The following is a 24,857-nucleotide window of genomic DNA, read 5'->3' as shown; positions in this document are numbered from 1 at the left end:
CAGCTTTCATGTGTCAGTGAATCTTTGGGGGCCTTTATTTTCCTTCCCAAGCTTCAAATGAGACCCAAACTCTTAACAGACACCCTACTTACTATTCTGCAGGCCCCTTTACTCTCCACCATCCCACTGGTTTCCTGTTCTAATACACCCTTGGCGGCGTTTGCACCCTATATCGAAATAGACAAATTCTTTACATTACTACTTTAAGAACAAAAGAGCCCTCTTAAAATGGTTTTAATTCTTCCAGAGTGGTCTTGCCAGCATTTGGCAGATAGACCACTGAAAGGTCAGTGGCTACCAGAGTCCCACAGATAGCAGTTACACTGAGTCTTAACCACTCCACCTGCTATACACACTAGTCAGCTAGTTCAGGGCGGGAAGAGTTTATGGTTCCAACTGCCTTTCATGGCTGCTTTCTTAGAAAATCTCACTTAACAACTTAGGTAGTGTATCTGTTCTATTCAAGTCCCACTGAAGATGAGCCAGACTTTTATGAACCATAAATGTACTATGCATCCTCCTCTTTTCCATAAAAATTTCCCCTTCCTCTGCCCAGTTTTATTTTCTCTGGCTTTAAATCCTAGTATCTATAAAAACAGAAAATGTTACAGTTCAAAAGGTATTTTCATAATGCTCTGTCCAAAGCCACTGGTTTGAAAGAGGTGCTTTTCCCCACTTTTTCTGTCAACTAAAAAGGATCTGTCTGAAGAGGTTTGAGGAGAAAGGCAAACGGCTTTTATTTCAGAGCTTGTAATGGTGATTAGATTTAAGCAGAGGAAGGGCACGTCTGTTTCTGGGCTGGTTAGTAAAGAACAATGACATGTTTTAATAGTTGGTGAGGAAAATGTTATCGACTTGAAACATGGGTGTTACATATCAAGTGCTTATTCAGAGGAGGCTGTCCTTGTATTGTCTCCTGCAGAGCTTTGTTATACTGCTGAAACTGCAGGGTTACTGCTACAGTCAGAAGAAAAATAAAAGGAGTTTTAAATAAAATGGTTTTATTAGGTAACCTAGAAATGAACATACAAAGGCAAAAAGAAAGGGAATAATTTTGTTATGGAAGTCCTAGGCGAGTGTGATAACAAGTCTTTTATTTCTGAACCCCAGGTGGACGGAGTCCGAGAGAGACTGTCAGAGCAACAGTACAGCAGGCTTGTGGACTACGTCACCAAGACATCTTACCACCTGGCCCCCAGCTGCCCTGCCGCGCAGGCGCCGTGCCCTGTGGTGCCGGTGGGGCCTCTCCCCTCCACTGTGAAGACATACCATTATGTGGCTGATCCACATTTCGCTCAAATCTTCATTAGTAAATTTACCATGGTGAAAAATAAAGCCCTGAGGAAAGGGTTCCCTTGAGGACTCTCCTCTGAGGTATTGATTCCACCTTGTGTAATTTATTTTTGAATAAGAAACCTAACTAGCTCGAATATCTACTATGGACATACAAGGCCAACACTTTTTTATAGTTACAGTTATAGTCTAACCTCTCCTAAAATTATTTCAGATTCCTCCTTCTTCCTAAAACTAAGATACTTTCATAAAATGGAATGATAAAAAACTTTTCTCATTTGGGGACAATTAACAGAATCCCAAATATCGCAGTCTTAGCACAAATAGAAAATGCATTCCTTTTTGTTCTATACTGGTATTTGCTAAAATTTCAACTATAAGGCTCTCTTAACACTCAGCTCTACGCAGGGTCACCAGCCTGAGTGTGGGATCATCGACATAATCCGATGGTCGCCGGCTTGAAGCCCCCTGGTGAAGGCACATATGAGAAGCAGTGTACAACTAAAGTGCCGCTACAAACTGATGCTTCTCATCTCTCTCCCTACCGATTTCTCTCAAAAAATAAAAAAAACCCACTCAGCTCTAACGTAAAAAAATGTGGTCAGGCCTTAGAATGGAAACATTAAAACTTCAGTTCTAGTGTCACTTGATTTTAGGCTGAGACACTGTCTTTGCCGAATGCCCTCATCTGTAGACATTCGAAGGTTTTCAATGAAATTAAATGTTTAGGATTTTATTAACTTGTTACTTATATGTGGTGCCATTCTCTAAGTGAGAGTGCTGTGTGTATTCCTACTTGAAAGTCTTCATTTTACTGCAATTTACCACACAGTCTGATGCCTGTGCAGGATATCCTGGAAAATGTTTTCCCAGTTTGTTTTACTAGTCAGCTTAGAGTAAATCTTTTGTGTCTACCCATGAAAACAGACCCAGAGTGCTCAAGTGAGTCTCTTTAGTTTCATAAAACACATTACACTAGGAACGTTACCTTGAGGAAAGGGTTTAGCAGAAGGATTCATATCATCCCGGCATACTTGAGGGGGAGTCAAGAACCCCCATAACCTTAACAATGAACCAGACCAAATAACTTATCTTGCTGAATTGACTTATTTTACATTTAATGACAGAATTGGCTCAAGATCATGGGTCACTAGATATCCTTTTAATATTTAGTAAAGATCAAGACTCCGATGAAACACATTTTTATTGAATACATCTAAGCTCAGGCCTACAATCTATTCTCTACAATTGTGAAACACTAAAACAATCCAATTTCAAATGTCCACTGATCTTTTGATCTTTACCTGAAGGCTCGCATGTTATGGGGCATAAGAAGTCACTGTGTAGTTGTTTCTGGAAAGCAACACAGTTAAGGGACAATTCAGGCTATGAAAAAAATGGTTCCTCTAACCAGTTGTATCATACTCATTTAGGAAAGTGACAATTTTGTCAACCTCAGGAGTAACTACTTTTTAAGAATGTAAATATGCATTAATTCTCTTATCTTTTATGATAATTTTACATACCACTTCTAAGAATTGTTATATAAAGTTGTTTAAAATAAAAGAAATCCTTGAATTAATGACCATATCTAAATGTGTACTGATACCTGAGTATCATTCAACTCGCATTATTAAGACTCAAGAAGCATTGGCTGGTTTGCTCAGTGGCAGAGCACTAGCCCAGCATGTGGATGTCCTGGGTTCAATTCCCGGTCCTCAGGGCACACAGGAGAAGCACCCATCTGCTTCTCTACCCCTCCACATCTTGCTTCTTTCTCTCTTCCCCTCCTGCAGCCATGGCTCAACTAGAATGAGTTGGCCCAAGACACTGAGGATGGCTCCATGGCCTCCGCCTCAAGTGCTAAGAAGAGCTCAGTTGTGGAGCAATGTAGCAACGCCCCCTAGTGGGCTTGCCAAGTGGATCCCAGTTGGGGTGCATGCGGGAGTCTGTCTCTGCCTCCCTTCCTCTCAGTGAAAAAAGAAAAATAAAAAAGACAAGAATTTTGAGTTAAAAAAAAAAGTTCATCATAAAAAGACAATCCATTAAATAAATTAGCTTTGGATAAAATAAATTTGATTTTTAAAGTTTTCTGTGGTATCACTTTTACCACAAAATAAATAAATAAATAAAGGAGAAAGGCCCTAAGACCTCCTCTGAAAACTTAGCACAGTCAGTCACTAGCAGGCACTACTCAGCTCCACTTGGTAAGTAACAGGACCAGGTATGTTCCACATTGCACTACATGTTGTTGTATCTGTCCGGTACTTGATCTGGTAGGGCTACCAAACAGGGACACTAAAGCCCAAAAACATGCTCTATTGGAAAGATGGTCCTTGTCTCTTCCAAGAGCCCACAGCGTAACAGTCATGTGGTCTCATGTTGACCCCCTTACATCAGTGATCCAGAACGAAGAAACTGAAACATTAGAGTAATAAAAAAGTCCTAAAATAATGCAATTTTCAAACTGAAATTAAGTTATTTTCATAAGGTTCATAAAGTTACAATCCCTAACCAATTCTGCTGCCAGTCCCCAATATCACATCATTAAGAATAAATGAGCAGCCCTGGCCAGTGGCTCAGTGCACAGAGTGTTGACACAGTGTATGGATGTCCAGGGTTCGATTCCCAGTCAGAGCACACAAGAGAAGTGACCATCTGCTTCTCTTCTCCCTCTCCCCATTTTCTCCCTCTTCCCTTCCCACAGCCAGTGGCTTGACTGGTTTGTTTGTGGCCCGGGGTGCTGAGGATAGCTCCATTAAATGGCACATCAGCCTCAGGTGCTAAAAAATAGCTCTGTACTTCAGCATCAGACACAGATGGGGTTGCCAGGTAGATCCCGGTCAGGGCACATACAGGAGTCTGTCTCACTATTTCACCTGAAGTAAAATAAAAAATAAAGAATAAATGAGCAGACTTACTGTCCAGAGAATTTCTTAATTGTTTATTTATCAAGAGACGTTACTCCTTAGCTCAAATTACTTATTTTTCATAGTTCAGGAACACATGTCAGCAACAAACTTCCATGGAATTCAACCCAAAGAAATTCTGTGGAGAAAAACACAGTAAGTAGCTGAGTTAATTAAAAGCATTCTCAATATCTCACCACCCTCGAGATCACCTGAGGTCTGTTCCTGCTAGTAGCCCACACTTCACTCACTCACCCTTGGCCCAAGAGAAGCCCAGTTCAGACTACCTGGGCTCCAGGTCCAGTCTCCATCAAGCTCCCTGGCCAGCCTCTTCTCCATTTTAGGCATTGCTACACCTTACTCTGGCTTTTTGCTTTCACTTTCCAATTATGTTTTCTCTTCTCTCTTAAGCCCCACCCCCATTCCCTTCTCATACCCACATACTCTTAAAAGCAGCAACTCATCTGTTCTAAACAATTTCTACTTGTGTCTCCAAAATCTGTTTTTATTTTTCTTATTGGCTTATAAACACAATCAACTTCTTATATAAAAAGGTAAAAATCTAACATTCAGAAGCACTTTTAATATCTGACCATGAAATGCATCCCCACTGTGGGAAATGTGAAAATTTCAATTACAAGAAAACAGCAATATTAAGGTTCCACACAGAACATTAGTCTTTTCTTGACCTTTTTACTTTTAGTCTTTATTTCTGTGCATTTAGTAGACTTAACATTCTTAATTTTCTATCATAAAATAATCACTTACTACTTTATGAATTATAATTTTAATGGACCTAATACATATGGTATGAAAAAAGCTAATTCCTCATCAGTTTTGTATTATACTTTTTCTAAGTAATATTATGGCTAAATAATACACGCATCTATCAGTACTTCAGATACTCAAGCTAAACCACTACAGAAATGGATTATAGAGCTGAATCTTAGGCAAAATTAACTTATTCAAAATTATCCTTGAATCTTTCAGAAAACTGATCTAAGTCCAACACAGTAGGGGTACCCCAGACCCTGGGAAAGCTATATATGGATTTTGGAATGCTCATTCAGGTAGTCTGCCTGACACAAAGGCACACTCATTCTCTTTGTCACATCAAACTCACACTGGGGTGACTGAGTCTCTACTTATATTGTTCTTATTGAGCTTCTTCAATAAAAAATACCTGAATGATAAGATCCCTGAGTATGAACAGCTTCATCAGGAACCTGACACAGGCTTTCATACCAATTTAGCAGAAGACCTTTCATCAGCACACAATCTCTTCAGCCCTTTTCTAGACATAAAACCTTAATTCACACTGTCCATGATGAATAAGCACTTTGTGGATATGACAGACCAAACCAAAATCTATGGGAAGCCACCAAGTCACAGACACACAATATTTTTTTAAAACACTCCTAAAAGTGTGATTTTTCTAATGCCAATCTAGCAATTAATAGCAGCATTACATGTGAAATAATTCTGAAACTAAGCCAACAAGATGATGGGCTATGAAGCTCCAGACTCCCACTCCCCCATCAAAAAAGCATCAATGCATGGACCAAAGTGTCCTTGAGGGAACGCTAGAAACCAGTTATGAAGCTAATGCAATTAAAAAAAAAGTCACTCTCACCTGACCAGGCAGTGGCACACTGGATAGCGTGCATTGGCCTGGGATGCTGAGGACCCAGGTTCAAAACCCCAAGGCTACCGGCTTGAGCACGGGCTCATCCAGCTTGAGCATGGGATCATGGACATGACCCCATGGGCACTGGCTTGAGCCCAAAGGTTACTGACTCAGCTGGAGCTCCCCGGTCAAGGCACATATGAGAAAGCAATCAATGAACTAAGGTGTCACAATTAGGAGCTGATGCTTCTCTCTCTCCCTTGTCTGTCCTTGTCTGTCTCTCTTAATAAAAAAAAAGAACAAGGCACTCTAAATAGCAGGAAATTTCATGAACTTCCCCTTAACCCTCCTACCTCAGCACATCAGAATGGTCAGAAGGAACATAACCAATTCTTGGCTTCTCCCTCAGGACAGAAGGAGAAGTGGAACTTGCTTGCAACATTCCGGCTTGTTTTAGGGATTCTCTTCTCTCTTGCCTATCTCAGAGCACTGATGGAAATGGTGACATAGTTTAGCTATCACAGTTTAGCAGTGATGATCTCACAACAGGAGAGCTACAGAGAGATTGCAGACCCATGGGCACAACAGAGCAAGAGATTATGGTTGAGGAACACAAAAGAACAGCTAAGGCTACATAGAAGAAGCAGGGATGAGAATCGTAGGGATTCTCAAAAGCAACTGAGTATTCATGGGAACTAGAACAAAAGCATCAGCAAAGGCTCAGGGAAGACATGTCCCCAGAAAAAGTTTGAGATGACCCTAAGCCTTTATGCCAGGCTAAGATCTTCTGCTGCATGGAGCAAATCCACAAACAATGGGAGAGGTGGCTGTTTAATCAATGCTTAAATTTCAACAAAATATGACAAGATATAAAAGAGAAACATGGCCCAAAGGAATAAAACAAATCTCCAGAAACCAACATTGAAAAAAACATCTCTGACTTACTTGACAAAGACTTTAAAACTTCTTAAATATGCTCAGTGAGCTCATGAGCCAAAGGAGAATTCAGCCAAAGGGGAATAAACAAAGTCAGGAAAACAATAGATGAACAAAATAAGACTATCAACAAACAAATTATTTTAAAAACTAAAAACTGTACAGAGAAATACAGTAAATGAATTGAGAAATTCACTAGAGGGATTCAACAGGAGACTCAAACAAAGAATATTCAACAAACATGAAAAAGTTCATTTGAATTACTATATCTTAGAAGCAAAAAAAAAAAAAAAAAAAAAAAGTAAGAGCCTTAAGGATTTATGGGACACCACCAAAAGACCAATGATGCAGAGAGCTTACTTGAAGAAACAATGACTCAAATTCCCTAAATTTGAAGAAACAGACATAAATACAAGAAGTTACTTGGAAGTAGGATGAACCCAAAGAGATCCATACAAAAAACATAAATCAAACTATCAAAAACAAAAGACAATGAATCTTGAAAGGAACCAAGTGAAAACTGACAACCTACAAGAGAGCCTCTGTAAAATAATCAGTGAAGTCCTCAGCATGCACCTTGCGGTTTGAAGGCTGTCAGATAATATAAGTTCTTTACTACTAGGCCTGCAATGGGAGTTGCAAGTTGAAATGGGGCCTGCATGTTGAAATAAAAGTACACAAGACAGTAAAGGAAAGCCATGAGAAAATGAAGATCTCTGGCAAAAGTAAATATATAGAAGCCAGTATTGTTATAATTTTTTTGATAATTCTACTTTTAATTTTGTAGCATTTAAGACAAAAGAATAAAAAATCTGTTAATGGGTGCACAATATACAAATTTGTGACAATAAAGAGCAGAGTTATAAAAGAGTAACATTTTTTTATGTGATTGAAGTTAATCAGTTTGAAAGACTATTAATTTTAGCCTGTTTCCTACAGACACGTGTTTTGAAAGTGAAAGGATGGGAAAAAATATTCCATGCAAATATTAAGAGAGCAATGATGGCTACACTACTCTCAGGCAAAATAGACTAATTCAAAAAATATTACAAGAGACAAAGAAGGCATTGTATAAAAATAAAAGGGTCAATTCACCGAGCGAGCAATTAAAAATATGTACATGCTAAGCATCAGAGCTTCCAAATACATGAAGCAAACACAGGATTGCAATCAGAAATACACAGCTCTACCATAATAGCAGGCAATTTCAATACCACACTTTTTCAGTAATGGCTGGAAGAACCAGACAGAACAATCATTAAGAAAACAGAGGACCTGAAAAAAAAAACACACACACACACACACAAAAAAAACCCCAGAGGACTTGAATATTATATATACCAACTGGACCTGACAGACACAGAACATTCTACCCCCAAACTGAGAACACAAAATTCAAATGCATAGGGAACATTCTTCAGGGAAGACCCCTGGTCGACAAACTGTGGCTCGTAAGCTGCATGCGGCTCTTTGGCCCGTTGAGTGTGGCTCTTCCACAAAATACTACGTACAGCGCTATCTCGATAAGGAATGTACCTACCTATATATTAAGTTTTAAAAACTTGGCTTTCAAAAATTTCCATCACTGTACTGTTGATACTTGGCTCTGTTAACTAATGAGTTTGCCGACCACTGGGGTTGACCATATTAAACCATAAAAAAAGACTTTAGATTTTTTTTTTTGGTATTTTTCTGAAGTGAGAAGCAGAGGGGAGACAGACTCCCACATGCTCCCAACCAGAATCCACCTGGCATGCCCACTAGGGGGCAATGCTCGGCCCATCTGGCATGTTGCTCCATTGCAACCAGAGCCATTCTAGCGCCTGAGGTGGAGGCCATGGAGCCATCCTTAGCGCCTGGGCCAACTTTGCTCCAATGGAGCCTTGGCTGGAGGGGAAAAGAGAGACAGAGAGGAAGGAGAGGGGGAAGTGTGGAGAAGCAGATGGGTGCTTCTCCTGTATACCCTGGCCGGGAACTGAACTCAGAACTTCCACATGCCAGGCCAATGGGTCTACCACTGAGCCAACTGGCCAGGGCCAAGACCTAACAGATTTTAAAAGATTGAAATCATACCAAGTATCTTTTCTAATCACAATGGAAAACTCAAATAACTGCTTGATCTGTGGTAGTGCAGTGGATAAAGCCTCGACCTGTTAAACTGAGGTTGCAAGTTCAAAACCCTAGGTTTGCCTGGTCAAGGCACATATGGGAGTTGATGCTTCCTGCTCCTCCCTCCTTGTGTCTTCTCTCTCTCTCCTCTCTCAGATAAATAAAATCTTAAAAAAAACTCAAATCACTAAAAACAAAAATGAAAAAACATTACAAATATTTTACAGAAAAAAGGACTTTAAAATACTACAGCCATACTGTCAGGAAGTTAGATAATCTATATGATATGGATTCCTACAAACACAAAACCTACCAAGAAATGAATCAGGCAAAGATAATATAAACAGACTTACAACTGGTAAGAAAACTGAATCTAATCAAAAACCTCCCAAAGAAAATCCCAGGATCAAATAATTTCAAAGGTGAATTCTACCAAACATTTAAAGAATTAATACCAATCCTCAAGACCTTCCAAAATATTGAAGAGGGAACACTTCCAAATTCATTCTATGTATTGTATACTTTTATTTTCAGTATATCTTTATTTTCAGTATATTAAGATACTTCGACATATTTCTGAATGAGGGGAGAGACTGCCCCTACCATGTTTTCCTGAAGCTCTATCTCCTTTTGTGGCCACATTTCACTGATCATCTCATACAAAACATTCTATAAGGCCAGCATTATCCTGATACCAAAACCAGACTACAAAGAAAACTGTAGAACAATATCTCTGATGAATATGGATGCAAAAATCCTTATCAAATACTAGCAAACAGAATTCAACAGCTCATTATAAGAATTATACACCATGACCAAGTGGGATTTCCTCCTGGTCAACATAAAAAGTGTTGACTGAAGATGAGTCAACATACAAAATTCAATCAATATAATACACTGCAGAAAAGATGGACAAAAACAACATGATCATCTTAACTGGTACAGAAAAACCATTTGAAAAATGCAATACCTTTCCAATATAACAACACTCAACAAATCAGTAACCAAAGGAAACTAGGTCAACGTAAAGTTCGTATCATAAAGAAGACAAGGATGGGCACTCTTACAACTTCTATCCAACACAGTGTTGAAAGTCCTAGCCAGAACAATAATGCAAGAAAAAGAAAAGATTCAATTTAGAAAAGAAGTAAACTACCTGGTTGAAGATTACCTGATATTATATAGAGAAAATCCTAGATTCCACACACACACTCAAAAAAGTTGCAGGATATAAAAATCAACCACAATTAGTTGATTCTGCTCACTAACGATAAATAATCAGAAAAGGAAATTACAATAGCATCAAAAAGAATAAAATTCTTAGAAATAAACTTAACCACAGAGGCAAATGACTTGTCATACTACACAACATTGAAAGAAATTAAAGACACAAATGGAAAGCTGCTGTACTCATGAACTGGAATACCTATAGTTATTAAGATGTCCATATTATCCAAAGTAATCTACATATATAATGTAATCCCTGCTTAATCCCAATGAAATTTTTGCAGAAACAGAAAAATCAATCCTAAAATTCACAAGGACTTTCAAGGTACCCTGAACAGCCAAGCCAATGATAAAAGAGAAGACCAAGTTGGAGACTAACATTTTCTGATTTCAAAACTTATTATAAAGCTACAGTAATCAAAATAGCATAGTATGGCCATAAAGACAAATATAAACCAATGCAATAGGCTAAAACCCAAAAATAAATCCTAACAAGTACAGTAAAAAATTACCCACAAAAGCCCTGGCCAGGTCTCAGTTGGTTAGAACATCATCCCAGTACACCAAGGATGCAGGCTTGATCCCCAGTCAGAGCACATAGAAGAATCAATCAATAAGTGCATAAATAAGTGGAAAAACAAACCAATGTTTTTTTCTCTCTCTAAAAATAAAAAATAAAAATAAATCATATTAAAAATGGACAAAGAACTTGAATAGACATTTCTCCAGAGAACATAAACAAATTGCCAATAAGCATAATAAAAGATGTTAAAAATCAAATAGAAAACAAGTTTATTGGCCCTGGCCGGTTGGCTCAGCGGTAGAGCGTCGGCCTGGTGTGCGGGGGACCCGGGTTCGATTCCTGGCCAGGGCACATAGGAGAAGCGCCCATTTGCTTCTCCACCCCCGCCCCCTCCTTCCTCTCTGTCTCTCTCTTCCCCTCCCGCAGACGAGGCTCCATTGGAGCAAAGATGGCCCGGGCGCTGGGGATGGCTCCTTGGCCTCTGCCCCAGGCACTAGAGTGGCTCTGGTCGCGGCAGAGCGATGCCCCGGAGGGGTAGAGCATCGCCCCCTGGTGGGCAGAGCGTGGCCCCTGGGGGGCAGAGCGTGGCCCCTGGTGGGCATGCCGGGTGGATCCCAGTCGGGCGCATGCGGGAGTCTGTCTGACTGTCTCTCCTGTTTCCAGCTTCAGAAAAATACAAAAAAAAAAAAGAAAGAAAACAAGTTTATTGAGGATATGGAGAACTGGAACCCTTTAACACTATTGATAATGTATAATATGGTCTAGCCACTATTTAAAATATGGCAGATCCTTAAAAAATTAAAACTAGAACTACCATATGATCCAGCAATTCCACTTCTGCATATTTAGTCAACAATACAGTATTTAAAGCAGGGATATTTACAAACATCATACCAGCATAATTCACAATAATCAAAAAATGGAAGCAACTCGCCTGACCAGGCGATGGCACAGTGGATGGAGCGTTGGACTGGGATGCCAAGGACCCAGGTTCGAGACCCGGAGGTCGCCGGCTTGAGCGCTCAAGCAGAGCTCACCAGCTTGGACCCAAGGTCGCTGGCTCCAGCAAGGGGTTACTCGGTCTGCTGAACGCCCACGGTCAAGGCACGTATGGGAAAGCAATCAATGAACAACTAAGGTGTTGCAATGAGCAATGAAAAACTAATGATTGATGCTTCTCATCTCTCTGTTCCTGTCTGTCTGTCCCTGTCTATCCCTCTCTCTGACTCTTTCTGTCTCTGTAAAAAAACCAAACAAACAAAAAAAATGGAAGCAACTCAAGTGTCTGTTGATAAATAACAAAATGTAGTATATATATAAAATATAATATTTAGCCTTAAAAAGGAAACTGAAATATGCTATAACAGATGAACCTTAAGGACATGACATTAAGTGAGATAAACCAGTCACAAAAAGGCAAACACCCTAACAATGTTGAATGGTGACTGCCAAGAATAGGAGGAAATGGAGAGTTGTTTAACTGGGTAGTTTCAGTCTTTACAAGATGAGTTCCAGCGATTGGTTGTACAATAATGCGCATGTGCTTAACAATACTGAACTATACATTTAAACATAGTTAAGATGGTAAGTTTTATGTGTTTTGAACCATAATTTATAGTTTTTAAATGGTAACTTAATCATATTACCTTTACATTCCAAGGTCACTTTGTACTCTGAAAGATACCAGCCTTCCTCATTTCCTCAAAATCTTTCATGGAATCATAATTTCTGTAGAAATCTGCATATGCCTTCTTTCTTGGCTCAGCCACACCAAACTAAAAAACAGCATAACCCATTATGGCTTATTTTTTAGGTTAAAAACTTATCATAGAAAGACAACATAAATCTCAATATGTTTGTGTCCACCTCTAACTTGAAGCCTGTATTCCCCAAGACAAAGGGTAGAGGTATTGACACAGGCTGGTCAAGAGAAAGAAGGCTCAGGAAAACACTCAGCAAGAAAGGCCCTCCTTGCCTCTGGATTGTTGGGAGTCTGTGTTGGGGAGAGGGGACGGAGGAGACTGGCAGGAGCCAAAGGAAGATATCCAGAAATCTAAAAGGTTGCACAACATTGTGGATGTATGTAATACCACTGAACCCTATAGTTAAAGATACAACAAAATCTACAGAAGGCAAAGCGTTAAAATGCAATTCTCTAACAACAATTCTTTTTTTTACTCATTAATTTTGATGGTAACAATTCTTGAAGGTACTGTGTTGGGCAAGTAAGTTTGTAAAATGTGATTTTTATGTTTGCTCACTTATTAAAAATGGTGCTGCCCACGTGAAACTGCTAATTACCTTCCTGCTTGGGAAGGGGCTTTGTTGTGCTAATGTTGCTGGAGAAGGTGGTCTCTGTGGGCCAAGGTAGTTTTTTAGGAGGAGGAGGAAGGAGGAGAAGAAGGAAGCCAAGATGGCAGGGTGCTGAGGAAGAAGCCAAATTGAAGGGAAGGAGAGAGAAGCCAGTTTTGCAGAGGGAGAAGCCAGTTTTGCAGAGGAAGAAGCCATGTTGGCAGATGGGGAACAGAGGTGGCTGAGACTGGTGGGGGGTCTTCAATTCTAGGAAAACCCAGATGTCAGTAGCTTTGTGAGCTCTGAATGAGTGGGTTTTGGAGCCCTGTGTGTTTTTACTCACCTGCCGGGTGTGAGGCTAGAATAAAGGAATGGTCCACCAGTTTTTGGCTCCGCAGTTTCTTTACCATCTGCCCGAATCTAATGTGAACCTGCACCTGAATGGCCGCAACAGCGGCCACAACTACTGGGCCTACATATTGTCAAAAAGAAAAGCCACAGGCCCAAAATGGCACTTGTACTAAAAGCCCATGATACTAAACCTAGATCTGACCTGACGTAGCGGCAGTTTCAAGCTCTCCCAGAAACAATCCTAATTAACCAGTCTGTAATTTCCTGGTCAAGCACCAGCAAGGTAATCTGTCACATAGGCCCTCTCCGTCCCTCTCACAGAGAGAGGCAATCTGCATGATAAAAAAAAACCTTGCCATTCCCTTCCCCACCAAAAAAAAAAGTTCTGATCTAAAAATAATCTTTTGTTGTTTGTTATTAGCTTCCACAATTATAATCTATATGTGAATTGTGCCTTCCAAAATTCATGTTGGAGATAAGGTCTTTAATGAGGTAATTAAGTTCTTTAAGGTGGATGCTAATCCAGTAAGCTTGGTGTCCTTGTAAGAGAAAATCTGGAAGACAAAACAGCAATCTACAAGCCAAGGAGAGGCCTCAGAAAAAATCAATCCTGTAGCCACTTTGGATTTCTAGCTTCCAGAACAGAAAATAAAATTTCTGTTATTTAAGCCACACAGCTTATGATACTTAATTATGGAAGCCCTAGCAAATTAATACAGCTTCATGACAGGCTACCTGGGAAATGAGGTACCTCCCTATAACATGTGGTGAGGAGGACGAGTCAGAGGAAGCAGCACATTAAAGTTTCTTTAAAAGATTGTAAGTTGCTTATGAAAATAAAATTATTTAAAACACATTTGCAACCATATAAGCACAAAGTGAAAATCAGACATACATACCTTATAGAAAGTTGCCACCCCCAGGGATACAATGATGGCTCCAACAAGATGCATTCGCAGACGCTTGGCCAAAAGGCCACGCATCTGAGGCTTTGTCAAAGCACTGGAAGACATGGTCGTTATATTCTCCTTGGTAGACAAAATAAATTTTAAAAAATTATTAGAACATAAGGTATACAAAGAATTCTTATGCAAAATGCATTTTAGTACCTAGAGAGGCACAGGAAGGATGGGCAGTAGGACTGAGTCCTCCCACAAAGCTGTGTGACAGCTTGGGTGTGTGTGGGAGGAACAAACTCTCCTCTACCCTTAAGGATGTTCTGGCTGACCTAACAATCAAGCAGACATGAGACAGATTTCCAAGAGAAAAATAATTGTACTTGATGTGTACATACGTATGGGAACCTCACGTGCAGGGCTGGTTCAGAGAAAGGGGATCTAGGGGTGAGGCATCCTGAGCAAGGGGTGAGGTAATAAGTCGGTCGGGTCAGAGCAGGGTAAGAACAGATGTTTAGTAAAAACTTTCCCAGCCAAAAACAGGGGTCAAAAAGAGATTATGGACGATAACCTCTTATTCCGGGAAAGGCCCCTAATTCAAGCTCTTCTAAGTAGTTAGTGGAGGAGGTAGATTTACGTATAGTTAAATCGCCCTTAGCTCAAACAGTCGCCACACCCCAGGAACATCTTGGGTGACTTGAAGTCCCACACCTGCTTCCCCTCCCCTCCCCCCACGGGCTGCAGACCACCCCAACTAAGATCACTGCAGCACAACAGTATACAACCTAATGCTACAAACAAGAATCTCCCACAGCTACAGGAAAGATAAGCGGTGGCTCTAGAATGAGAAGTGCAGACACATTTATAGCACTGACTCTTCCATAAACTTACTATAGACATATTCAATCCTCCAGACAACCCGATGAAACAAGTTATTACTCCCACTTTACTGATGAGAAACTCGGCGCACGAAGCGACTACAACTCGGGCAGGAGATCGGCAGCTGCCTCGTGGGCCCGAGGCCGGAGCTCCGAGGCGGTGGGCGCGGGCGGGAGGCTGCGGGAGGCCGGCGTGGAGAGCGCGCGGCGACCCCCCACAAACGCGGCCACGCAGCGGACGCCCGGGGACAGGCACTGCGCTCCCGGCTGGACAACGGACGGCGAACGCACTAGGGCCAGACAGGTCAAATGACCTAACCAAGGTCACAACGACGGAGATGAACAACACAGCGGCCCCAGGGGCGGCCCCGCCGCCACCGATGCCCCGCTGCTTCCTCGAGACCCCGGCGCGCCCCGGGGGCCGCCGGCCGCCCTCCAGAGACTGCGGCGGGGGTCGCGCAGGGGTCGACGCGGCCGAGAGGTCCGAGGTTCCCCGACCGCCGACATTCTGAGTCACGGCTCAAATCCAAGGCAAACCGAGAGCAAGCAGCGGGAGGCGGCAGTTACTGGAACCCAACGAGGGACACAAAACCGACACGACTCACCTCCACACCAACGTCCTTCCCGGTGAAGAAACGGACTACGGCTCCAGCAGCGCGCAGGCGCACAGATAGGAGCAGCGAGGCCCTTAGCGACGGTGACCGAAAGAGTTCAAAAGACCTGTGGCGCGCCTCCTGCCGCTCGTTGCTGAAGTTTATTTGTATGACCTTCACTTTAGGATTTGACTTTGTGAGTCGGTTTCCTTAATAAATTGGTATTAATCCTACTGATACAGAGTTGATATGAACTTATTAAAAAATCTCGAGATATTTAATATGTAAAAAATTTTTAAGTGTATAGATAGGCGCAAATCATCCTGGGCCCATAGGTTACCCGAACCATGTACACAAACCAATATTTTCATTATTATAACTACCCTTAGGTGAATAACATTTTGGTTTGGGTAACGGGTAACTAGGACAGCCAAGTAATAGGAGCTCAGAGCCTATCAGATGAGACAAGCATAAACAGATTAATATCCATTCCAAACGACTATGGAAGCAGTTGCCTGCCTGGTAGAGCTGAGCAAGTTTTGATGCAAGTATTTGTGTGAGGCTTTAAGTAAAACCCAAGTGTTTTAGATTTTTTTGATTTAATTTTGGAGAGAGGAGAGAGAGAGAGAGAGAGAGAGAGAGAGAGAAAGAAAGAAAGGGGGAACAGGAAGCATCAACTCCCATATGTACCTTGACCAGGCAAGCCAGTGTTTTTGAACCAGCAACCTCAGCATTCCAGGTTGATGCTTTATCCACTGCGCCACCACAGGTCAGGCCTAAAACTCAAGTGTTTTAAAGGAAGGCAACTGGAATTAAAGGTGGTGTGAAAGGGCAAGGTTCTTATGCTTTAGGAGTGGGAGAGTTGGTTGTTATTCAAATAACTTTTGATTTGTAGGGCTTTATTTAAATCAACTCAGCAAGCACTGTGGAAGATACACTGGGACACAGAAAATAACATAGTGTTGATTCAACATAGGTCAAAGGAGCACTTACGCCCTGGTCGGTTGGCTCAGTGGTAGAGCGTCGGCCTGGCGTGCAGAAGTCCAGGGTTCGATTCCCGGCCAGGGCACACAGGAGGAGCGCCCATCTGCTTCTCCACCCCTCCCCCTCTCCTTCCTCTCTGTCTCTCTCTTCCCCTCCCGCAGCCAAGGCTCCATTGGAGCAAAGATGGCCCGGGCGCTGGGGATGGCTCCTTGGCCTCTGCCCCAGGCGCTAGAGTGGCTCTGGTCGCAACAGAGCGACGCCCTGGAGGGGCAGAGCATCGCCCCCTGGTGGGCAGAGTGTCACCCCCTGGTGGGCGTGCCGGGTGGATCCCAGTCGGTGCAGGAGTCTTTCTGACTGTCTCTCCCTGTTTCCAGCTTCAGAAAAATACAAAATAATAATAATAATAATAAAAATAAAAATAAAAAAATAAAGGAGCACTTACGATGTAGCAGGCTCTGCTAAATAGTTAGACTGGAATTCAAGGTGGTGCATTCTTATCGGGAAGTCTTTGTACTCAATTTGTTAGCAGATACTGGGGAGTGAAACCATTCAGACACACAGAAAAGTGTTCGTTGAGGGTCAGAAGTAGGTTTGTACCTCAGCAACATTTTTAAAGGCTTTTTATCAAGGATTTACCCAGCTAAAAATCTACATGGCATTTGTGAAGGTGGTAATTTGTTCCTATTTTTTTCCATTCCTACTCCTACAATTGATCCAGAGAACAAAAGTAAATTTCAGAGTTCACAGGAGTCACAGTAAATTTTGGATTTTATGGGAAGCTTCGGAGAAGTCACGGAAGAGATGGAAACCGCTTAATCTCAGTCTAATAGAGATGCCCAGAGAAGTGGAGAATCTAAGAGATAAAATTGGTCAGGAGAATGTGACCAAGATAGACACACTAAGAGAACAGAGCCTGGCCTAGATAGAGTGCTAAGTGGTTATTTAGTAACACTGAATGGGGAGGGAAGCACAGGGCCTATCACAGTAATTTATAGTGATTGAAGGTGATACATGAAAAGAACCTGAATGAAAGTGGTGAACAGAGAGGATGGAATATATGGGATCTGCTCTAGAATCTAACAGACCTGAATTTGAATCCCAGCTCACAACCTTCTCACTGTCAAACTTCTTAACCGTTCTTTAGCAATGCTCGATTATCCTTCCAGGAACCAACCCTTCCCCATTCCCAGCCATGTGGTTCTAACAGTCAAACCCTTTTCCAGTTGGGCATAGGACTTGAGGGATCAAACAACGTCGCCTATGCCCTTGGCCACAACCATTTGTTGGGGACAGGCAAGGGCCCTGATCTTACCAATGAAACTTGATTCTACAACTTTTGTTAAAACAATTGGAGGGAAAGCTTTTTTCTTTCAAGGAGTATGATGGGATGGAGTAGGGGTCTTGCTAATCTCTCAGAATATGAAACCAGAAAGTATTGTGTGCCTATAATGTGCCAGGTACTGTTCAAATGATAGGAAGAAGCTGTCCTCAAGGAGGGAAGAACAGACAATAAACAAAAATATATTAGATGGTGATAAGTGCAATGGAAAAAAATAAGAGAATGTATGTAAATAAAGTTGTGTAAAGAAGTATCCACTTTATATTAGAAGTTTGAGGAAGACTTAGGCAGTCTGACTCACACCTGTGGTCTACAACAGAGTAAAAGATGGCTCAATGAAATGAGTGGGGTTGTTCTGTATGGCCCCAAGAAATAAACTAGGATGGCTGGGTGGTAGATACCAGAAGTTAGATTTTAGCTAGGTATTCACAATGACTAGAAATCAGTCCCTTTCATAGTGATTATAAAGCTAGTATCCACAGCCACCATCACAGCCACCTGGCCCATGAAGGTTCACATTAGATTCAGACAGACGGTAATGAAACAGTAGAGCCAAGAACTGGTGGGCCATTACCTTTAATCCTAGCTTGCACCCGGTGGGCAAGTAAAAACACACACTGGACTCCAAAACCCACTCATTCAGTGCTCACAAAGCTAATGACTTATCCAAGTTTCCTAGAATCAAAGATATCTACCTCACCAGCCTTATTCACCTCTGTTCCCCATCTCCTTCTCTCTGCACAAACTCTACACAAACTGGCTTCTCCTTCAGCACTCCGCCATCTTGGCTGCCTCTCTCTCCTCCACGTGGCCTTTCCTGCTTTCCTCTCTAATGCTAATCTCAGGAACCGAGAGAGAGCAAGCTCCCGGTCTGCCCCCATTTTATAGTGTAGAAATCAAAACCTTTAATCCAATATACAAATAAGGAGGTCTCTGATACAAAGTCACTTATCTGAGGCATAATGGGATTCCTCATGAGAGTGCTCCACCTCACACCATGCAATCAGTCAAGGGTGTGGGGAAAAGCTTAGTCCTAAAACTAAGCCTTAGGCTATAACAACCCGGCCTGCTTACAGCCTGTCCCCCATACCCAATACAAACTATAAGCGAGCAAACATATATATCATATTTAAAAACTTATTTGACCAACAGTGATCCTAAAACAAAGACATATCCAGTTGGAAGAGGTGAGGTCTTCTTGATTGGTAGAGAAGCAAAGCAATAGTATTACTCCTTCTACATCTTTTTATCCTAATCTTGACAGTCACTAGGTCAACGTGTTACCTTAAAATGTGTTGAAAAGATGTCATTTTTGGAACTTGGGCTTAAGGGACCTTTTGTCACATCTCCTCCAGTACTACTCTGCTCTCAAGGTGCTACTGGAAGGACCCAGTCCTCTCACTTGTGCTCTGTTCCTTACAGTGTGGAAAGTGTGTACAATACCTAGAAAGGCAAATTACGACATCTGGAGCTAAAAAGAATAAATGGACTCTGAAATAAAGTAGGCACTTTTCTCTAAAAAGTGGAAACCAATTTTAATCCATTCAAGCATATGATGTATGGTTATATATCAACCATAGGATGTATGGTCATTGATACAGTATCAGTGGGAAGGGCCATGAATAATTTTGTGAATTAAGAAAATGTGAGGGGCCTGACCAGGCAGTGGCCCAAACAAAGAAGTCTCTGATACAAAGTCACTTAGTGTGGGAAAGGCTTAGTTTTAAAACTAAGCCTTAGGGTTTAACAACCCTGCCTGCTTACAGCCTGTCCCCCACACCCAATGTAAACTATCAGCGAGCAAACCTATATATATCAGGGGTCGGGAACCTATGGCTCGCAAGCCAGATGTGGCTCTTTTGATGGCTGCATCTGGCTCGCAGACAAATCTTTAAAAAAAAAAAATGTTAAAAATATAAAACATTCTCATGTATTACAATCCATTCATTTCCTACTGCTCATGTTCATAGTTGCAGGTGGCTGGAGCCAATCACAGCTGTCCTCCGGACAACACCAAATTTTTATTGGATAATGTTTAATGTACACAGGTCGTTGTGAGGTCAGGAAGTAAACTTCCCTCCTTTTAATCAAGTAGTCAGCTAGCTAATTGCAGAAACCCTTTTGATGAAGAAGATGGCTAAAAGAAAAATGATGAGGAGTTTCGTATTTTTCAGCAGGAATGGACAGAGGAATTCACCTTTGTGGAGAGAGCAGGTTCTGTAGTGTGTCTAATATGCAATGATAAAAGTGCATCAATGAAACGGTCAAATATAAAGTGGCACCTTGACACACGCCATACTACATTTGCATCAAAATATCTAGTGGGGAACAGCAGGAAGAAAGCATGTCAAGAACTACTGTGCAGAGTACAAGTTAGTCCGTGTTTGGACCCAACAAGGTGACTGGAATTCAGCTAGCTTTGCTGGTGCTTTAGCAATTGTGAGAAACGGAAAGCCATTCACAGATGGGAAGTATGCCAAAACATTCATGCTTGATGTTGCCAATGAACTTTTTGACGACTTTTCGGATAAAGACAAGATAATCAAACAAATAAAAGACATGCCTCTATCGGCAAGAACTGTTCACAATTGTACCATCATGATGGCAAATCAAATTGAGGCAACACAAGTGAAGGACGTAAATGCAGCACCATTCTTTTCTCTCGCTTTGGATAAGTCAACAGACGTAAGCCATTTATCCCAGTTCAGCGTGATTGCAAGGTATGCTGTTGGTGACGCACTACATGTGGAAAGTCTTGCTGTTTTGCCTATGAAAGACAACAAGAGGGGAGGATTTATTCAAGTCTTTCACTGAGTTTGCTAAAGAAAAAAATATACCGATGGATAAACTTATTTCAGTGTGTACTGATGGTGCTCCGTGCATGGTGGGGAAAAACAGAGGATTCGTAGCGCTTCTCCATGAACATGAAAAGAGACCCATCCTAAGTTTTCACTGCATCCTACATCAGGAGGCGCTTTGTATTCAGATATGTGGAGAGCAGCTTGATGAGGTGATGTCGCTGTTCATTCAGGTGGTCAACTTTATTGTTGCCCAAGCTTTAAATGATCACTACTTTAAAACACTGCTGGATGAAGTTGGGAATAATTATCCTGGTCTGCTTCTGCACAGCAATGTGCATTGGTTGTCAAGAGGAAAGGTGCTCAGCCATTTCGCGGCTTGTCTGAGCGAAATCTGGACTTTTCTGGAAATGAAAAATGTCGAGCATCCTCAGTTAGCTAACACTGAGTGGCTCCTTAAGTTCTACTATCTCGTGGACATGACTGAACATCTGGACCAGCTCAGTGTGAAAATGCAAGGCATTGGAAATACAGTCTTATCCCTTCAACAGTGTTTGCATTTGAAAACAAGCTGGAACTCTTCATCACCAACATTGAAAGAGCTCATTTACTACACTTTGAAAAACTGGGAGAGTTTAAAGATGTATGCACAGCAAGTGACCCTGCTCAACATCTTAATCTCCAGCAGCTAGCAGGCTTCACATCTAATCTCCTGCAGTCATTCAAAGCATGCTTTGGAGAATTTCATGAGTGCACTCATCTTTTTAAGTTCATCACCTATCCACATGAGTGTGCAGTGAACAGCGCCGACCTGAGTTACATCCCCAGTGTCTCTGTCAGAAATTTTAAGCTACAAGCTGCTGACCTGAAGGCCTCAGACATGTGGGTGAATAAGTTCAAGTCACTGAATAAAGTTTTGGAAAGATTTGCACGACAGCAAGCAGAGTTGGTGAGCAAACACAAGTGGGGAGAAATGAAAAAACTTCAACTCGCAGACCAGCTGATTATCAAAATTTGGAATGTGCTTCCCGTCACATACCACACACTGCAGCATGTGAGTATTGCTGTACTGACAATGTTTGGCTCTACGTATGCATGTGAGCAGTCTTTCTCACATCTAAAGAACGTTAAGACCAGCCTACAATCACGTTTAACGGGTGGAAGTCTCAATGCCTGCATGAAGCTTAACCTCACCACGTATCAACCAGACTACAAAGCCATCAGCAAAACCATGCAGCACCAGAAGTCGCATTAATGGTAAGAACTACTTTATTCATCATTGGTTAGCAACAGCATAACAACATTAAAAAGAATTCAGAGACTTATTGTACTTTAAAAGTGTTGGTCTTACATAAAATGCACACATTTACTTGTATCTAGTGTTAAACATATAATATTGTATGGCTCTCACAGAATTACATTTTAAAATATGTGATGTTCATGGCTCTCTCAGCCAAAAAGGTTCCTGGCCCCTGCTATATATCATATTTACAAACTTATTTGACCAACATTGTGCTTCGTACCATTTAATAAATAGTTCTACTTCCCTCTCAAGGACATGGCAGGATTATACTTCCCTGATCCCTTTATAGTTAGGACTTGATTTGGCCAATGCAACATGAGTGGAACAGACATGTGGTTTGCCCTGTTCTTTTTGTCCTGTCTTTCTTATAATGGAAGTATTGAGAGGCACCTACGTCACCTGGGTCTGTGAGAGACTAGAATAAGCAGAGCCTTCCACCTTGCCTGTGCTACCCAAGCTTAGTGAGTGAGAAATAAATAGTGTAGCTCTGTGTTATTCCCCTGAGATTCAGGGGTTGTTTGGTCCTATAGACAAATTTAGCTCATCCTGATTGCTATAGGAGGTAAAAAGAAAAAAAATGTACCTGTTTTGGTTAGGGGTGTGTGTGTATAAATGCTGAGACAGAGAAAATAAGTGATAGAGAGTGAGTGTGAAGAGGAGATGCAGGCATTATGGTGGCCCTGGAAATAAGCTATATTTATTAATCACCATCTCTCCCAAGGGAAAACAAAATGGAAATGGAAGTGTAGAGACTAGCCCTTCCAGCTTAGGGCCACCCCGGGGCCCAGCCCTGACCTCCAGGGACTCTGTGAAGTTCTCAGGGAAGCCTGAAATTTTAGAATAGAACATGTGCACTGCTTAAAATTCTTCTAGCGCTAGTAGAAGGGAATGGTGGATGTTTGAATTCCTCAGGAGTGAAGTGCCTGAGGCATCAGCTCCCCAATACTTTTTAAGCTGCTAGGGTACTGTATCCCAGGGGACTCTGGACTTCCCCAAGTTTGTATGTGGGTCAGGGACAATGATTTCTGGCCACTCCAAAGCTGAGTTGCTGACTTACTGTATTTACAAGCCTCATAGTTTGCAAGATACAGTCACATATATATTTTCATTTTGTTCTCTCAGTAATTCCATGAGATGAGTAGGGATTCCTTTTTTGTTTGTTTGTTTGTTTTAAAGACAAACTGAGGGTCATAGCATTAGAAAAAGAACGTAACTGGGGATAGATCTACAGTGGAATTCCTCCCACACCAGGGCTGTGGAAAGCCCTCAACAGAAACGAATCCACCTCAGTAGATACAACGCATTACCCCTATGATAACTTGTGGAGCACCTACTGTGTACTGTGTTGTTCTCACTAATGGATGAAAGGGTCCACTCAAGAAGCCACTGAGGACACTCCCCCAGTCTGTAGATTACTTCACAATTTCAAAATTTTCTTTAATTGAATAAATATGTTCTCCTAGGTCCCACTTAGAAAATCTAAGAGATTCATACAGACTAAGAGTGAGAAGGTCTGTGTAACAACTAAATACCAGATATTGGTGTTCCTTTGACCATTTCAGAGCCAGCAGTAATTAAAAATAATTTTCCCAGAACTGAGCTGACAATCACAGAAGCTATAGACAGAGATGTCCTGGCCTGATAAAAGCCTTTATGAAATGAAGCTGTTAAATGAGTCATGTTACATCAGTTGCATCAAGAATAGAGGTAGCTCAGTTGGTTAAAACATTGTCCCAATAAGCCAAGGTTGAGGGTTCAATCCCTGGTCAGGGCACATACAAGAATCAACTAATAAATGCATCAATAAATGGAACAACAAATTGATGTTGTTCTCTCTCTTTCTCTTTCTATCGCTTCCTCTCTCTCTAAAAAAACCAATAAAAAAAGAAAAAGAAAAACAGTGGATCTCATGTGGCGGTTAACCAAATTAAAAAAAAAAACAAAAAAGATTAGAGAAAACAAAAAAATAAGTTTACTAGATAGAAAAAAATTTTTGAGAGCAAAGGAAAACACTGTATTTTAAATGCTAAAAGGATACAACAAATTCAAGATATAAATTCTCATTCTTAGAACACTTGATAATGAATTTTAATTGATTTATAAGAGAATATCCCAAATTAGTTACTAATGAACTAACTGAATCCAATAAACATGGATGTGTTTAGCATCCAGATGCTCTAGGTAAAGTCACCTGTGCTAGCCGCCGTCAGAGGACTGCATGGCCACCCTGAAACTAGGCCACATTAAATTCAAAGGCCCTTCCAAACCTTTCATCTACTACTACCCCCAAAATGGGTAGACCTGGCCTCTTATGTATACTTCCTGACCTCCATTTACCTTTAGCTTTCTCTGGATTACAAAAAGCCTGAATTTAAAATGTACTTGATTTTCAAATTATGTATATGAAGGATGAACAAATCTATGTGTAATGTTTTAAATTTCATTGTAAAGAATAAGCTAAACCAGGCCCTGGCCAGTTAGTTCAGTCGGTTAGAGCATTGTCCTAAAACGCCAAGGTTTTGGGTTTGATCCTGGTCAGGGCACATATGGTAAGCAACCAAGCAATCAATGAATGTACAGCTAAGTGGAACAACAAATGTCTCTCTAAAATTAATCAATTAAAAAAATAAGTTGAACCAAATCTTCCCACTATAATTCAAAAAGTATTTACTGAGCACTTAACAAGTTCCCCAGCCTGTGCCAGCCATTATGGCAGATGGCAGGGAATTGTAAAACTCAGACCCTGTGCTCCAGTAACTGGTAATTTCATTAAGGAGTCATGAAACCCAATACAAGAGA

At 41.3% G+C, this 24,857-nt stretch overlaps 2 protein-coding genes across 5 annotated transcripts in view; one reads left to right on the top strand and one right to left on the bottom strand.

The window, feature by feature from the left end:
* VPS13B (vacuolar protein sorting 13 homolog B) overlaps positions 1-1,386 on the top strand; it is an 890,836-nt gene extending 889,450 nt beyond the window's left edge. For all 4 annotated transcript variants that reach the window (XM_066265974.1, XM_066265971.1, XM_066265975.1 and 1 more), the window contains exon 62: positions 1,111-1,386. In XM_066265974.1, coding sequence (XP_066122071.1) covers positions 1,111-1,359 — 249 coding nt within the window. In that variant the 3' untranslated portion in view covers positions 1,360-1,386. The remainder of the gene's footprint in view (positions 1-1,110) is intronic.
* Positions 1,387-4,222: 2,836 nt separating this feature from the next.
* COX6C (cytochrome c oxidase subunit 6C) lies at positions 4,223-15,788 on the bottom strand. Its single transcript, XM_066265977.1, has 4 exons — positions 15,647-15,788; positions 14,167-14,295; positions 12,271-12,399; positions 4,223-4,341 (listed from the first exon to the last, which is right to left on the bottom strand). The coding sequence occupies exons 2-3, from the start codon at positions 14,278-14,280 to the stop codon at positions 12,286-12,288; spliced, it is 228 nt and encodes a 75-aa protein (XP_066122074.1). The 5' UTR covers positions 14,281-14,295; positions 15,647-15,788; the 3' UTR covers positions 4,223-4,341; positions 12,271-12,285.
* Between the last annotated feature and the right edge of the window lie 9,069 nt (positions 15,789-24,857).

This window comes from Saccopteryx bilineata, chromosome 3, assembly GCF_036850765.1.
Source record: "Saccopteryx bilineata isolate mSacBil1 chromosome 3, mSacBil1_pri_phased_curated, whole genome shotgun sequence".
Lineage (NCBI taxonomy): Eukaryota > Metazoa > Chordata > Mammalia > Chiroptera > Emballonuridae > Saccopteryx > Saccopteryx bilineata.
This window is presented reverse-complemented; position numbering and strand designations above follow the sequence as displayed.

Coding starts and splice junctions, on each gene's coding strand:
- COX6C (XM_066265977.1), bottom strand. CDS start 14,280: ATGTCTTCCAGTGCTTTGACAAAGCCTCAGATGCGTGGCCTTTTGGCC. Junction 12,400..14,166: donor GGGTGGCAACTTTCTATAAG/GTATGTATGTCT, acceptor GCTGTTTTTTAG/TTTGGTGTGGCTGAGCCAAG.